Source organism: Lactuca saligna, chromosome 2, assembly GCF_052625555.1.
Source record: "Lactuca saligna cultivar CGN05327 chromosome 2, ASM5262555v1, whole genome shotgun sequence".
NCBI classification, from domain to species: Eukaryota; Viridiplantae; Streptophyta; class Magnoliopsida; order Asterales; family Asteraceae; genus Lactuca; species Lactuca saligna.
Genome location: NC_136418.1, coordinates 185,585,419 through 185,602,994, shown reverse-complemented (window position 1 = coordinate 185,602,994; position 17,576 = coordinate 185,585,419). Strand labels below are relative to the sequence as shown.

Genomic DNA, 17,576 nt, shown 5'->3' with positions numbered 1-17,576 from the left:
CTAGGGTTTGTTGGCTACAATACGAAGCAGTAAAACCTCAAACCAACACAATATGTCAAAACATAACAGATAAACATATAAACAATCTACAAGCAGACAGACAGATCTACAGATCACTATTCATATCATTATTCTATAAACCAGGATACCGATCTAACAGATCACAAATAAACACTATCATTCTATCACATAATAGGATATCTAATCCAATGGCACCACCTTGGTGCCTTTGACCCAAAAGTACAGTGAGAAGAACTCACCTCGAATGTAGAAGCTCCCCAAAAGAAATCCGTAGCTGCTTCCCTGCTAACTTCCCGAGCTATCAATACTAACAACACACCCAATTAGCAATTGGGTTCCATGCCATAAACCAATATTCGTACTTGGGGTAAAAGGACCATTTTACCCTTAGCCCAACATACAACAAAATTGAGGCTCAAAATCAAAAGATCCTCAAAGGCTCACTAATGGCCCAATTTTCCAAATTGGTCCCAACCCCATATGGGTCTTATCTTAAGCCCATATTTTCCTTAAATACAAATCAGGTTACCACAAACACCCCTTGGGACAAACTTGGTTAAAGATATAAGTCAAAAGTCAAAGTCAACGGTCCAGGTTGACCCAACTCGTCGAGTTTCTCTATCAACCTGTACAGATCGAGAAAACCCAAGTCTACTTGTCGAGTGTACCCACCAACTCGTCGAGTTCCTCTATTCATCTGAAAATATCAGGGAAAGCCGAGCCGACTCGACGAGTTTATCCATAAACTCGTCGAGTTCGCTCAAAGTCTAGCAACTTAATTCATTAAGCACTTAATGCATAAAGACAACTGCATGGATGCAAAGAAATCCATGCAGACGGCCCACACTGAAAGAAATCCATGCCAAACTTAATTCATTAAGCACTTAATGCATTATATATATATATATATATATATATATATATATATATATATATATATATATATATATATATATATATAATGGCCTGACTCCCTAACAGACGGCCCACACTGAAAGAAATCCATGCCAAACTCTCAACGGATGACACACCAAACATAACGCTTTCAACTCTAAGTATACCATGTCTATCCAGATCTACTGAAACCATTTTTAGAATAGTTCTCCAAGACGGATGAAGAACGAATCCTCAATCTTTTGAATAAAGCCAATCTTACCTCACCTGAAATCCGAAACCTAAAGTCTCAATGGTTTAACTCCCTGTGAGACCTTCCCCCACCGAACTATCACCAAGCCAACCTCATAGAGTCTCGTATCAACCAAGATGCTTCCGACCCCTGAACACATCACTGTTACAAAGGGAAACAAAGTCATTGACCATACATATCAACATAACACTTATACTTGACAGAAGGCTCAGATAATCCTTCGAGTAGAAGATTCATCCTTGTACCGGTTAGACTCAGACGAGAGCAACACAATAGGGCCAAACCAATTACTCTGAGATTATTTAATCTTGCTGTGAGTGACTTATCATCTTCTAAACTACCAAATACTCCACACACACATGTACAATATCACGCCACTAATACGACTCGAAACACTGACGCTGCCTAAAACACTGACATTGTCTGAAACACTTATAGTACCTGAAACACTGACACTGCCCGAAACACTGATACTAGGAGCCTGAATCCTCCTCGCTTTCCTAACTCCTATAATGTTAGAACCATCCATTCAAATCCACCCCCAGTTCCCAACTGGGGCATTACCCGAGCCATAAAGAAAGATCCTTGAAACACATTGACTGCATACTTATCCCAAAACCAAACCATATGAAGAACACAAGATCTTAACACCCTTAACTCTGAGTTATGCCATTACTTACCACTGCTTGACGAGCAACTACGATCCAACCATGAACTTTTGCGATACATACAACCCGTACCGACTCCGGTGCACTCCTAACCCCTCGATACAATCACCAAGAATTTCACAACTTACGACGGCATAAGGAATTTTCAACTCGAGAATCACAAATCTGACAACTGCTTACGAACAACTAGAATTATTGCATACAATCTATCGAGACCTTCTGATACCTGACTGATACCTCCATCAATCATTTGCTACTCCCCTTAAGATTGTGTAAATACCTGCCGATGTTGGCTTCACCTTTCCATCCTTGATATCCTACAAGTATTTCGGGCATCTTCGTTTCCAATGCCCATTGTCATTGCAATAGAATGTCACAACTCAAAATTTTAAAACTAGAAAAGCCTAAACCCTAACCTAGCACAAGTGGATCTACATTGCACTCCTTGTTGTAATGTGTCCTCTATGGCCTTTAGGGCTTGTTCATAAGCTAAGTAATTAAGCATGGATTGAAACCTAAGTTAATTTAGGATGGTATAAATCATGCTTTTGCAAAATATAAAGGATTAAAACTTAAATAATCACCTTAGATAGGTGTTTTCGGCCATAAGGAATCAAAATCATGTAAATTCGGTTTTGGGAATCTATCCTAATTGTTGTTTTCGACCACCACTTTCAAACCAAGGAGAATTCGGTCTTGGCATGACCGAATTCACAAAGATAAGGCCCATTAAGACAGAATACCTTAAGTTCATGGCCCATTATGACCGGTTTCCCATTCATATATATATATATATATATATATATATATATATATATATATATATATATATATATGTGTGTGTGTGTGTGTGTGTGTGTGTGTGCGTGTGTATTCAGCCGAATTCAACCTCATTTCCCTACTTTTCATACCGAATTCTTGCTAATTTTTCTCTCAAAACTCATAGATTTTTTCCCATAAGATCTTCAAATCTTCATAATTTCACAAAGAACACCAAGAACATTCATTCATACCTTCAAATCTTCAAGCATTCCACCGAAATCACTAAACCCTCACCGAAAACCCCATTTTGTCCACCGAAAACGTCTTGAAGTATTCAAATTAATTCCTAAGGCATACTCTAAGTATTTCTTAAATACTTAAGTGTTGCTTAACTCTTTAATTAATTATTCAATATATTTAAATTAATATCTTATTAATTTAAATACGATGTCGTGTACACTTATTATTAGGATACGACTACTGTCACATATTCTAACCCGAGGATCATTCGCAATCACTTCGAGTCCGATCAAGCACACGGACTAGAGGTGATCTCATACCCCTACGTTTTTACCACTTTTAATGTTTTTAAGGGGGAATACAAGTAAAACATAAGTAACCTTGTGTTCAAAAATATAATTTTTGTTTACTATATTTTCGTACCGTTAACATGCATTTGAATATGAAGTTACTAATTATGTCGAACATCATTGTGGTTAAACGACAAAATATCATAAGTCGTAATATTTTACATCAAGGGAAACTGTTCTACAAGTTCATATTATATCACAGACAAACAAACTTATAAACTATAACAGGTATAGTTTATGGAACAAACGATCTGTTTTAGAAAGTTACATGTTATTTACAAAAAAGGCTTTTCTTTATTCTACACATAACTGTCAATATAGCTTTGTGAGATAACGTCTACAAGTACTTATTTAAGTGCCAACAAAAATCCTGACCTTAATAACCAAAGATTCCTGGAGGGAGATCGTGAGTTTGTGTATAGATCTATACGAGACTGACAATCCCGCACCTTAACTGTTAACTACAGTTAGGTCGACAGGCCTGGGGTGACAAATGTCATTAACGATTCCAACGCTTGAAGAACTTCGTGTCAGGCCATCAGTCGTATTAGTATGGTTATGAGAACTCACAATTTGGTATTAGTAGTACGATTAGTGTATGAATGTATAAACAAACTTCGCCTAGTTTTATTTAATTATAAAACTACAACAAAGGACTTAACGAACTAGTAGGATCAAAAAGGATCTTATTGTTAATTCTAGGATTTCCTTGGTTTATACGTCAGGGTTATAAATAGATAATATCCGATAGACAGTGGGATGGGTGCTTTCTGCCTTATTTCGTGTTCTTTGTTTGGTTGTGGGCTTAGGACAGATTTACTCAATCAACTGTCTGTTTGATCTTGATCATATATACTTCCGTATGCATTAAGAAATCACAGAATGAATAGATATGGGTCATACCAACACGTATCAGTATAACAACCCATATTCTAGAACCGAACTTACAACTCTAGGGAACCATATATCAAAGCAAATTTATCAAGTAACAAATAACAAGTAAGCAAATTTAATGCACATCAACATGCAAACACTTTGGTCTTTGGGTTTAAGACTACTTCGCAAATAAATAAAGTATGGTATTTATACTTGAACCTTTCAGTCTTGGAACGTTTAACATTTCAACCCGTTTTCTATGAAAAAATATAGGATTTTCCAGGATCAACATCATTCTTTTACAAGTAAACAACTTGAAATCTAACTTTCTAAAAACACAATGCGATTTCTTATTGAAAACAATGATTTATAGTAGAGCAGGGGCAACTAGGATCATACTTACAAAATATTAAGTTTTCAGTTACAAGTCATTTTACTCATCACACATCACATCATAAAATATAGGATTTTCTGGAGGAAAACATTAACATTTTCAAATAGCCAAGAACACACTTTCTAAAACAAAATGCTCATGACCTCACCAACTTTAATGTTGATACTTTTTCAAACCACTTGTATTCTTAGGATAACTAGTAGATAGGTACCTTTTCAGGCGTTATGAAGACGGAGCATAGAAGCTTTACGTCCTATCTTCTGGTTATAGTTTTGATGTTAATCATGAAATGTTTTGAACACAATGTAAAACTGGATATTACTAAAACAGTGGTTGTTGTTGCATTGGTTACTATTATTCAATTGTGGTGATACTATACATCATGTTCTCCGCCCCCGAACGTTTCCGCCGTTTCGGTTTGGGGGTGTGAAATATAAACAATTGGCCTATTTGGGGTCAGAAATAGGGGGAGCATTAGAACTGGATTTTCCTTTGGTCCTGTACTTGATGACCCAACTTGGGATTTTACCTTCTAGTTTTTTTGGGAGGACCTTTCCTCTTCTTCTCTTTCACTTGCCCTATGGCTAGAATTGGTGCAGTAGTAAGAGTGGAGACAATACCTTTTCCCTTCATTCCCACTTCAGCTGTTTGAAGGAGATTGTGAAATTATGAAAAAGTAGTTTCATTGTTGTTGTTCAGATGATAGGTCAAAATGAACTGATCATAACAACTTGGCACAGAGTTCAACACTATGTCGATCGCCAACTCTTCATCAAAATTCACATTGAACTTGATTATCATATCCACGTATCGTTGCATTCTTGAAATGTGGTTGCTCACAGACTCTCCATCCTTCATCTTGATATCAATGAGGGACTTTACCACCTCGTACTTTTCTTGACGAGCTCGCTTATCGTATTTCTCCACAAGGTCCTTGTTCATCTCATACGATCAGTAATCCTCATAGTGCCTTTGAAATTTTGGAGTCATTGTCGTCATGATGATGCACACAACTTTTGTGGAATCATTATAGTGATTTCTGTAGGCGACTATTTCTTCAGGAGTGGCCTTCGTTTCGTCAATCTCATCCAAAGGTTTTTCAAGGACGTATTCCTTGTCCTCGAAGCGAAGAGCCATATCGATGTTGTGCATCCAATCTTTGTAGTTCGTGAAATCCAATTGAACCTTTGAGTAGATGTTCAACATAGAGAAATTGTTATTGTTGGAGGAGGAGGAACCATAAGCATCAGTTGGAGTAGACATCTGAAAGAGTAGAAAAGATAGTTTTAGTTAGATAAGAATAGAATAATCCTCAATATAACACCCAAAATGAAATATTAAGGCTAGGATCTAACTAAATAATTTACAACTTAGAAAAAGGATGTCGTAATCTAATTGTGAATTACATAAAGGTAGGTAAATGACGATTTACCAATTTCACCATCGAAAAACAAAATTTTAATGAAATTTGGTTTTAAATGAAATTCCTAGATCTTTTTTTAGAACCATTGAACTTTTCAATGGAATGTTTAATCTCGATTATGTTCTTCCATTTGTGACTGGGATAACGAGGATCACAAATAAGATGTGAATAACCATGCAAATAAACTTGGTACTCTTGATGTCATTTATCATCTCATTTTAATGTACCAGTAAACTACACACGCTCCATTAATCAACGATAATTTTTAAGACACCCATTTCCACTATTTATTTGTCCATATTAGTGTGTCGGTTAACCACACATGCTCCATTAACGACTCATGAAGTGCAATGTGTAATTTCATGGGTTAGGATACAAGTTCATATTTTTCCTAAAGTAACTAAGATTGTGAAGTTTATTAAAATACGTGTAGTTACTTTATAATTCATTATACTTACTAATGAGGATTAGGTTGTCATATTAAACCTGTTCAGCTAACGACCCTCCACCAATTAAGGGAGCGGTGGATAAGAGTGGATATCCAATGACGGTAATTTTATAGGCCGATTCCTTAAACTCTCATTATAGATCAGCTTCGTGAATGAGGCATAATAGCGGTTCGACTGATTTGTCTTATATATATATATATATATATATATATATAGTAATATTAGACTTTTAATGTTATATATATATATATATATATATATATATATATATATATATATATATATATATATATATATATATATATATTATAATGGTGTATTTTTAAAAAATTCCAAAAATAATAAGGTTATATTTTAAAATTTCAAAATTAATATTCAATTAATTAAATTAAAATAAACCAATCATGAATCCAAGATAATGATATCAATTTACTTTTTAAAAAATTTCAGTTTTATACAATTAAAACATTATAAAATGGTAATTATCCTAATCAATTCATGAGATATCTTTAAAACCAAAATTTGTGGATCTGACTGTCCAACACATTGTGGTATATAATCATCACTCTTTGTTAGAACGATTTCGTAGGCCAGATTCTATTTGCTTCTTCTTGTTCAAGTTCAGTGATTGTATCAATTCAATAGAAAACTAAACCTACTCTCTGATACCATTGATGGGTATTATGCAAAACATATAAATCCTACATGTGCATGTAACCCTAAAAAATTAATCTATAGTTTCTCTAATTGAACATACAACTTGAACAACAAAATAGAAAACCCTAGCATACTAGCATATTTTCGAAATACACAATTAGGGTTATAAGAATCATACATTGATTGATATATAGTAATAACAATGCAAATCCTTGTGTTGATGAAGGCTTGAGAGCAAGCGTCACAAATGTCACGCTTCTAGTGGTTCACACCCAACACTAGTAATTGAAGATGATTGAGAAGGAGGAGAGATGCTCAACTTTTTGGCTAGCTTTTCAAGGGAATAGGTGGACGAAAAATGTAGTGTTTAGGTTGTTTATATAGTGAAATCAGTAAACCCTAGATAAGCCCTAATCCAAGATTATCTTAAACTGGGTAATTATCCACTTTCCTATTTATCCACCAAAAACTATTCTAGAAACCCCAAGGGCTATGAAAACTGACCATACCTTGTGGAGGGTTCTAGATTGCCTCTAGCTCAACTATTGAATAATTACACTTCGGTCCCTGCACTTTTAATTAATTCATTTAATCCCAAAATCAATTCCAATTAAGATCTGATTAAATATTAATTAAATACTACTATTTCTAATTATTATATTATTTTTATAATATATTAATAAATTATTTATTTCAATTTATTAATAAAATAATAAATCAACATTTTTCTCCAAAACCATCATGTCTAGTTGCTAGTCTTGAGGGCAACCCAAAAAGAACATGCTACTATCAATTCAAGTATATACAATTTATAGTTATGAACTTAGACATTTAATCCAACAATTATAACGCGGAGATTTTAGTGGGCCAACAGCCAAAGATTTATATGTGAGATTCAGCAGTGCGAGGTGAGTTTCCTCACTTTGGTTAGTAGGTCGAATGCACCAATGTCGACCAATGGTTTCGTTATGTTAGGATGTTAGATGTTTGCGTGACTCTTGTATGTGTTATGTACTTATATGTTTACCGGGTGGGGCCCGATGACCATTCTGCATGCTATGTATCTTTGTGATTTTGTATGTGTTATGTGTTTATATGTTTATATGTATACCAGGCGGGGACCGATGACTGACAAATTTGTATACCGAGTAAGGTTTGATGTCGGGCGGGACCCGATGACAGGCAGGGCCTATTATGTGTTTATTTATGTATGTATGGTATGTGGTATTTTGGGAAACTCGCTAAGCTTTGTGCTTACGATTTTTAGTTTATGTTTCAGGTACTTCTGGTTCCAAAGGAAAAAACTTGGGATGATTGTAGAGCATATATCACTCGATTCCGCATTATGTGATTTACTCTAATGATTGATGATGTATTGATACAATTTATTTACCTTGGTCTTATAGCAATGACATGGTTTACTATTTTATTAATCTGAAAATGGAAAATTTCGAATTTTATTTTTAGGATGTTACACTTTTGGATGCGAGACCCCATGCATGGTCTGCCTAACAATTACTATAATGTCATGATCCACAAATCAACAATGGATTATCCAAGTCCCACATCCACATATCTTTTATATTTATCTAAATATGAGTAGAAAGAGCTTAGACCAAATCCACATTTGCGTACCTTCGAACCATGATAGGTTCATGTCGAATCTAAACATCATTCTAAAACAATGTACTAGAACAATCACCAACATGTTTTTTAAACTCAAAACAAGAATAATACCTCGTAACACTATTTAATAGGACCAACAATCCTTGACCACAATAGTCATCATTCGACCTCCACCCTCCAACACTCCCATGCAAAGCTTTTATGACATTCACCTAAAGAGCATCCGAGTCATTTACAATACGCCAACAACACTTTTGAAGAAACGCACCACTAAATGCAAAAAACTCCCAACATGAAGACTATATTTATCCTTGGAGGCAACAATTGTCTCCCATTTCACCCAATGTATTTTTGTTTGATCATATTTTTTTTAAAGTCGAGAGAAAAAGAACACCTGTATCATGAAGTTGGTTAATAGAACCAACAATCCTAACCATTTATTTATGGCTTAACATGTGTTAAACATAAGATGACTTCTCATTTACCAACTAAGCATCGAATATAGTTTATAAAATAGCATCTTGTTTTCTAAAATAACATCTCACTGGTTGGTTTAGCAAGTTATACACATACATATAGGGGTTTAGCAATTTATACACATACATATAAGTAAAGAATAGTCATTCTAAAAAGTTAGATATTATTTTAGAATGTACATGTCATCTAGGTTAATGAGAAATCATTGATTTTAATACCCTCTAAACCGAACATATAAAATCACAGTGGGATTTTCTTTAAAAAAATAAGTAATTATTATTGAATGAAATAAAATATAGTAATTAATAAAAGTACAAAAATCTACTAGTGTGTGTTTTTTTTTAATACGTTGCTCTATTATTTATAGTTATTTAGTACTATTGACTTTTGATTAGTGGATTCAGTTTTTTATACTTAATTGTATAACTAATTTTTTTATTGTGAGTTATATTATGTATTTAGGACTGGACATAATTTATATGGATGAAATTAATAAATAATTGTGATGTTGATTACCAAAATTAAAAGTAAAAGAATATTTCTATATATTTCTACAAATGGTCATATAACCCACGATGGCTACAGTTGAAAATCCGTTGCTAGGTGCAAGTCTTTATTAAGCAACTCCAAACCTTCACCCATAACCATCACCCCAAAAAAGTCTCCCCCACTACTCTCCATTTCTCTTATAAAAGCAACTCAAACTCCGATCAACATATTCAGTTATCTCAAAAAACCTCTCACTGTGTGTGAAGAAGAAGAAGAAGATGCCTGAATTCATGAAATCTAAAACAGTTCAAACAACACTAGCAGTAGCAGATGCGCTTTGCTTTTACTGTGCGATTACAATAGTAGCCCTCATGCTCACCGGCGCTTTTAGAGATGATCAGAATTTCAGTTATTCCCTCAGCACCACCGCCGGAGGAGGAGGAAACAGGCTGCCGGTGCTGAACCGACGGCCATGTGATGAGATATACGTGGTCGGAGAAGGAGAAACTCTTCATACCATAAGCGATAAGTGTGGAGACCCGTTTATTGTTGAAAAAAACCCTCATATCCATGATCCCGATGATGTTTTCCCTGGCCTCGTCATCAAGATCACCCCTTCTTCTTCTTCTTCTGGTTCATAAATCAGCAGATTTTCTTTTTTCTTTTTTCTTTTTCTTTTTGTAATTTGATATCCCTCGTTATGTAACAGATGTGGAGAATTGATCAATGATACCATACTAGTTCTTATTATCTTTTTTTTTTTTTTTTTTGTCTTTATGTAAATATGATATTTAGCTTCGAAATTATGGTTTCACATGTACTTTTTTATAGTTTATAATCATTAAAAAGATGATTAAAACCATATATACTCCTAACTTTGTAAGTTTTAATTGTAGGTAGCTTTCGTGTCATACTAAACCTATGATGAAAAATGTGAGATTACACTCAAAGTTATATTATTCTTGTTAAATTTGAAGAAACCCAATTAGAATTATGAAGTTAATATCCATGAATCCAATTCATGAAGGCTCTAGGTGTCTTCGTTTCTAAATCATTTATAAAATCTCAGTAACATGCCATATGTTGATGTGGAATATTTATTAATAAAGTAATGGTCAAAAGTTAGAATTTGGCAAAGGTGAGGGGGGTAATAAACAATGAATAAGTTAATTCCTTTTTCCCATTAGAGAATGGAGAACCAAAAACGTAATTTTGTACTTGGTTTCAAGTCGGGATTTGTTGAATCACTAGTATAGAAATAAATTGTCAAAAGGAATCACTATTATAGACATCCTATGAAGAAAGTGTGTAGGCCTAGTTTTTTTATTTTTTACAAAAATAAATACAATAATTAAATTATCTTTACTACAAATACGCATCTTATTAAAATTTTAATTTGAAACTCTTATAACCTATTCAACATATGTCTCAATTGATTGATACAATATGATCGTCAATTTCAACTAACAATATTTAATTGATTAACTAATGGTACAAATACAATAACAATTCTAGTAAATAATAAGACTTCCCAACACTATTTTTAATAGAGTCGTCATTTATCTTTCCAATTATAAAGTATAGTTGTAAATTTATCGATGGTTTGCTGTCATGTTAGAGCCAAAAAGAAATTCGAATATGACAACAGCAGTAACATCCAAATTATGAGACTAAATACTTTGACCATTAAATATAAAATTTGAATAAAATAGTGTTGTTCGGGTAATCCTCGAGTTAAATAATTTTTAAAGTTCAAAACAATTTTATTTTATTTATTTTTTTTTTTTGCTAGAATTATGTTATAAGATATTGCTAGATACTAAACATTAAAATTTTGTATTATTTATTAGAGTATAAGCGTAAAAAGTATAGGATGGATAACTCACTAAATGAAATCTAGAGGGGAGTAAAGTGGAGATATAGGAACAAGAGGGTCAAACGATAATAAAACAAATTCAAGATTTGGGCAGAAGCACTTGGTTGGGTTCTCTCCATTTGAAAACAGAAATCAGAGATGAAGAGGAAGAAATACTTAGCGAGAGAGAAAGAGTTTTCCGGCGAGCTTAAGAGGTGAGATTTAACGAGATCAGGTAGGTTTAACGTTCACAGGTGGGATCCATAAGGTTGATAATTTCAGTTGATGTCACCGGAAGATAGAAAGTGATGTTAAAGTGGCGTGGTCACCGGATCCGCGTACCGATTTTCTCCTCCGGTTAATGAATGGAAAGGAGGTGGCTCTAGTTAATATCTCCGGCGAGATCGATTTGATTCATGATAACTGTTCGATGTTTTCGTTGGCATGAAGCTATCAACCATTCCTAGTGAGCATTTTGATGGGTTTTAATTATTTCATCCGGCGATCTAGACCAACCGTTGAATAGAGAGAGAGAGAGAGAGAGAGAGAGAAGAAGGTGATGCAACGATTCCTCCGACGAGAAGCTTTGGTGGTGAAGAGTGAAGACTAGGTTTCCGGTGACGGCGGCGGCAACTCCAACAAGATGAGTTCAGGTTCAGGAATGATCGTGGGATCAAGTTGATTTGAGTTGATGAGTCGATGAGGCTGTAGTCTGTATGATTTGTGTTTTCCGGCAAGCGTTTGGGACCTCCATTTGTAGCTCCGACGAGTCTAAGGGGAGGTTGATGAGCACGGCAGAAAAATCCTTTTTACTGTTAACTTGCTTTTTCGTATATAGAAATTAAGTTTTATTTATTTATTTATTGTTTATATTTAGCTGGGCTAAGGCTAAGTACTCTACTTGATTATATCAAAGCCCAAATGAGTAATATGGTGGGCTAAGCATTTGACACACAAGTTCGTCAATGGAGTAAAATAAATAGTTAGATAAATTTTTAAGCTGCTTAGTTATAATTTATTAGCTACATGTTACTTCAATTAGAATAAATTAGATTTATTCAAAGAGATAAATCAAATTATAAAGGTCAAAATGAATTGTATTTTGAAGACTAGATAATTAAGTCTAATCTTAAGCTTGAGATTTTCACCTGTTGGTCAAAACTTTAGTCTATTTAAGAACAATGTAAAAATACATTTAGACAATATGTTTATCTTTTATACTTTGGTATGTTAGAACGACGTGAAGAAGAGAGAAAAAAAAAATGACTTATATCATTACTTTTCTTACATAGCGATGTTATGAGGATTTGATGTTGATTTATCACACTTGACTTTTTGATTCTATATTTGAATTGTGTTTTTCCTGCTTGAAGTTTGATATCATATATATTTTGTTGTTTGATTTCACTTGATAATGTTATTTGTGGCATTTACTTTCTATGTCTATACTCTATACCATTAAATACTTATTTGCATTCATGAAATATTGTTGTGATATTTATTGTATTGAGAAAAAATCTATGTATAGTTTGAAATGGTTTTGAGATCTTACTTGTTGCAGACATGGTATGATGAGTTGACCGAGAGATCTTAGGAACCCAAATTTGACAATTATCCAATTGGTTTGTTGTGATTAGACTTTTATATAATCCTCACATGTGCAAGTAGAGGCTAGTTATTCTTTATGTGAGCTAGAGTTGATTTTCTAGTTTTGTTTAAACTTGGACAAAAGTTGGAGGTAACCATTTCCTATGAGTCTCAAGTTAAACCATCAATTTTAGTGAGTTGGAGTTTATAAGAATAACACGGGTTGAAAAGAGTTGCGTGCATTGCATATTATTTGGTTACTTATGCCATATTTACCCTTTTAGAACTTTGACACGATTTTTAAATCTTTGCTAACTTATGCTTAGCCTTTTGGATTTGTCTGGAACTATGAGTTGGATAATTACCATCTTTGGTTTGGTTTGGGTCCTTAGAACCCTCATTTTGATTGGGTTTGGAATACTTCTAAAATAACTCTTGTTTTGGATAATGGAATGTTAATTCCAATTGTGGATTAGTAAACTCTTTGATATTTGATTTGGTTATTATTTTATATGGATAGAAATTTTGAGTTATTAAACTCTTTAAGTTTTGATTCATGGATTTTATAATCTTTTTTTTTTTTTTTTTTTTTTTAATATGGGTCCATATACCATTTGCTCTTGGTTATTTGAGTCTTAATACTCTATTTTTTTTTTTTATTAATACTTATGGTATTTATTGATTTCTATTTTGATTTTGGAGGTTAGTCTCGAGTATGATGATTGTCATTATCATTACTCTAAATGAGTCAACCTCGAGTATTATCAATACACAATTTCATTGTCTAACTTATTTCGATTTGTTTTCAGATTTAAGACTTAAGAGTTGCTTAAAAGATAACGAAAATAATTTGAAGGTCTCAAGTCGTGTGGTTGCATTTGAATCGGTGTTATTAAATTGAATAATGTCTCGCTCTTTTTAAGCAAAACTTTATATTTTGGTATTTGGGGACCTAATTCCGCACAAAAGAATATTTTTAAAGAATTTTTAAAACTTGTTTTAAAGTACGAGACCTTATGTTTTCTACTATTAAAAAACAACAAACTTGTGTTACTAAAAATCAAATAATTTTTACAATGTATTTTTAAAACTACCCCAACGATGTGTCTTTCACAATCAACCACCCCCACTCGTTTTTGAACCACAATCGAATTAACCCCAACATCCAATAACTTGTTTTTTGAAAATTTATTTAAGAACAAAAGCTAGGTGAAAGCAACATAAAAATCTTAGAAAATAATTCTCACATTTTCACATAACAACTCAAGTATTATCGGAGCATCTACGTAGAAGAAGCAACGAGAAACCATCAACCCATTATTGCCAATTTATGCATCACATAACACATTGTGATTAATTTCTTCTTGTTGAACATGAAAGGAGAAAGCGGGGTCATTTTGATGCAACTGGAAATTCAGACATAAGAGATCAACTCATGATGGATGTCATAAAGAGTTTAGGCAACCCGGATCCAGCCGTTCATTTTAACACCAAAACATATATTTTGGAGCATTTCATCTAAGCATTCTTATTTGAAGAGTTGTATGTCTTTCAAAATCAACTTTAGACCCAATTAACTTCTTTTTATGTTTCTCGCACCATTCAATAATTTCATTTATCATTAAGAGTTTAATGACCATTAATGAAAACCGATTTCTCTGTACAAATGATATCATCTCTAGCATGATATAACCGGTTGGCTAAAAGTTTACCACTAATTTTTATTGGTATCCTATCAAGATCAGAAATACACTTCGCATTTATACTAACATCACGAATTGCTATTTGTGTTCTTTTATGACTAAGCATTTTATGGAAAATTTTCGAATTCCATCATCTTCATTTTGGGCCAAATCCATCAACTAATTTCTTTCTATATCCTCAAATATTTAATACAATCAAGTTTTTCCTCCATATCATTCTGTGAAGAAATGCAATAGGCAATTCGAGTGTTAATTTCCAAAACCTGCTTTCGAGGATTATTTGTTGAGCCGATTGAATTGTTTTTTTCTCTGGATACCGATACTTGATGTTACTTTTAAAATTTTGTAACATTTTTTCTTAAAAAGGCTATATGGTTTTGCGTAGTATAACCTTGAATGTTCCAAGACACTAAACAACATTTTCAAACCTATCAACATAGGGACGTGCCAATGGTGATGGTCCCAGACCTCTAAATTTCTAAAACCTTATTTTTATATACCTTATAATGTTAATATAAAAAAACAAAAAAAAAAAAAAAATCTGATATATAATGTATAGCGGCTAAGCAAAAAAAAAAAAAAAGCCAAAACAAGATTAGTGTTGAAGACTAAGGGATGTGTGATTTTTATGAAATGGTCATCGCATTATGCCTCTAACCACCATTGATCGAAGAATTCTATGAATCAGTTTTGATTTTTTCGACGGTAACAAAAAAAGTCGATTCATAATAAATTGATTTTGATTTTTTTCACACAACCTTCTGATTTTCAATTTCATTTTCTGTTTTTTAATTTCCGAATTCAATCTTATTTTAATACATTGTTATGATAATTGGATTTCATTCATCCTTCAAAAAAATCAATCATGTATTCGTGATAATTTGATTTTAGAAAGTCTCATCGATTTTGATTATATTCGTGTTAATCTGATTAGTGTAAATTGTAAGATTTCATTATAGTTTTTTACTTTTTTGATGTTATTTTCTAATAAATAAAATTAATTTTTTTGTTTTCTTTAGATAATTTGAAACCTCAACATCATAAATTTTGAAATCTTTGTTTTTTTAGTCTGGAAAACAATTTAGAAATCTTTATTCTTATTGTTGGAAAACAATTCGACATCACAAATTCACAATTAGATATTTTCGTTTTCTTTACCTATTTTTCCTTTATTATTTCTTTACTAAAATGGTTTATTTTTTACATGGGGTTCGGAACCAAACAGAGGTCTCGGATATCGGGATGACTTGCTTCCTCCCAAGTGTCGATTTTGTTAAATGGTGCTCCTACAAAGGAATTCTCCTTCTCATAGGGGGTCCGCCAAGGCGACCCACTTTCCCCGTTCCTTTTCATAATCGCAATGGAAGGTCTTAACATCGCATTGAAGGATGCTTGCGATAAAGGCCTTCTACATGGTATTCAAATTCCAAAGTGTAATACCACCCTATCTCATTTATTTTATGCAGATAATGCGATATTTTGTTGACGAATGGTCAAGAGGAAATCTTAAAAATATGGCTAGAATCCTTCATTGCTTCCACGCTGCATTCGGTTTAAAAGTCAATTTCTCCAAATCCAAGATATTTGGAATTGTAGTAACTGAGAGGGAACTGACAGCTAGTACAAATGTTCTTGGTTGCGATGCATGTTCTTTCCCATTCACTTATTTAGGGGTCCCGGTTGGAGCTAATGTGAATTTGGTTAAGAACTGGAAACTTATTATTGATCGTGTCCAAGCCAGACTGTCTGCTTGGAAAGAAAACACACTATCCATCGGTGGTCGCCTCACTCTTTTGAAGTCAGTTTTGGGAAGCCTTCCACTCTACTTCTTCTCCATATTTGAAGAACCAATTATAGTCACTGAATCGCTGGAGAGAATTCGAAGGAATTTCCTGTAGGGCGGAACCGAAGACAATAAAAAAATTCACTGGGTTAGATGGCTAAAAGTACAAGCTAAAAAAGAAAATGGTGGTCTTGGTGTGGGTTCACTTCATGCTCTAAATTTCGCTCTCCTAATAAAATGGATTTGGAGGTTAAAAGTGGGTACGAACTCCATTTGGAAAAATTTCCTAATGGGAGTTCATAACCTTCATCGAAGATCTCTCTCCTCCCTTGCAAAAAGATTAATAAATAGGGTTTGGGGAAACATTGTTAAGACAAAAACAGAGATTGATTCCTTGGGGAATAATTTGAATAATATGTTTTCTGTGACTGTAGGTAATGGCGAGGATACCTATTTTTGGACAGATATTTGGCATGACAATTCAACTCTATCTAGCCGATTCTCAAACCTCTTTGCCTTAGAGAATCACAAGTCTGCTTACATATCATAAAGGAAAAATCTAGTTAACCTTAATAATGCCTGGAAGAGATTACCGCTTTCCCAGATTGAAATTGTTGAGCTCGAGCTCCTACAATCGACCCTTTCCTCGTGTTATCTAATGTCAAGGACTCCTGGTGTTTCAACCTGTCCCCTGGTAGAGATTTTCAGGTGCAATTCCTCAGAGAACATATTGATACGATCCTAACCACTCCCTCACCAAAGACCATGGTTTAGATCAATGTTGTCCCCATCAAAGTTTCAACGTTCATTTGAAGGGATTGTTTGAACTATATTCCTACTGCCAAGGCCCTCTCTCACAGGGGAATTTCTCTGAAAGCTAATTCATGTCCAATGTGCTTTGATGAATTAGAAGATTCTAATCATCTCCTAGTATCTAGCTTTTCCCGAGAAACATTTAGATGGATTTTAAATGGTGTGGGATAGATAACCAAGAGTTGGACTGTGTAACAGTATCATATATAATCAACCATGCAACTAATATGGGTCATTGTCCCAAGAAAAAAAGACT

At 33.6% G+C, this 17,576-nt stretch overlaps 2 protein-coding genes across 2 annotated transcripts; both read left to right on the top strand.

The window, feature by feature from the left end:
* The first annotated feature begins 9,665 nt into the window (after positions 1 to 9,665).
* Positions 9,666 to 10,220, top strand: LOC145030501 (uncharacterized). The gene is made up of 2 exons (XM_078978859.1): positions 9,666 to 9,699; positions 9,814 to 10,220. Exons 1-2 carry the CDS (start codon positions 9,666 to 9,668, stop codon positions 10,218 to 10,220), a joined length of 441 nt encoding a protein of 146 aa, XP_078834985.1.
* Positions 10,221 to 16,193: 5,973 nt separating this feature from the next.
* Positions 16,194 to 16,622, top strand: LOC145030500 (uncharacterized). The gene has a single exon (XM_078978858.1). The coding sequence runs from the start codon at positions 16,194 to 16,196 to the stop codon at positions 16,620 to 16,622; it is 429 nt and encodes a 142-aa protein (XP_078834984.1).
* The last annotated feature ends 954 nt before the right edge of the window (positions 16,623 to 17,576 follow it).

What these genes read in the sequence shown, in the direction of transcription:
- LOC145030500 (XM_078978858.1), top strand. Translation starts at nt 16,194, where the DNA reads ATGCGATATTTTGTTGACGAATGGTCAAGAGGAAATCTTAAAAATATG.
- LOC145030501 (XM_078978859.1), top strand. Translation starts at nt 9,666, where the DNA reads ATGGCTACAGTTGAAAATCCGTTGCTAGGTGCAA. An exon ending in AAATCCGTTGCTAGGTGCAA is followed by an intron (nt 9,700 to 9,813) that starts GTCTTTATTAAG and finishes CAACATATTCAG; the next exon opens with TTATCTCAAAAAACCTCTCA.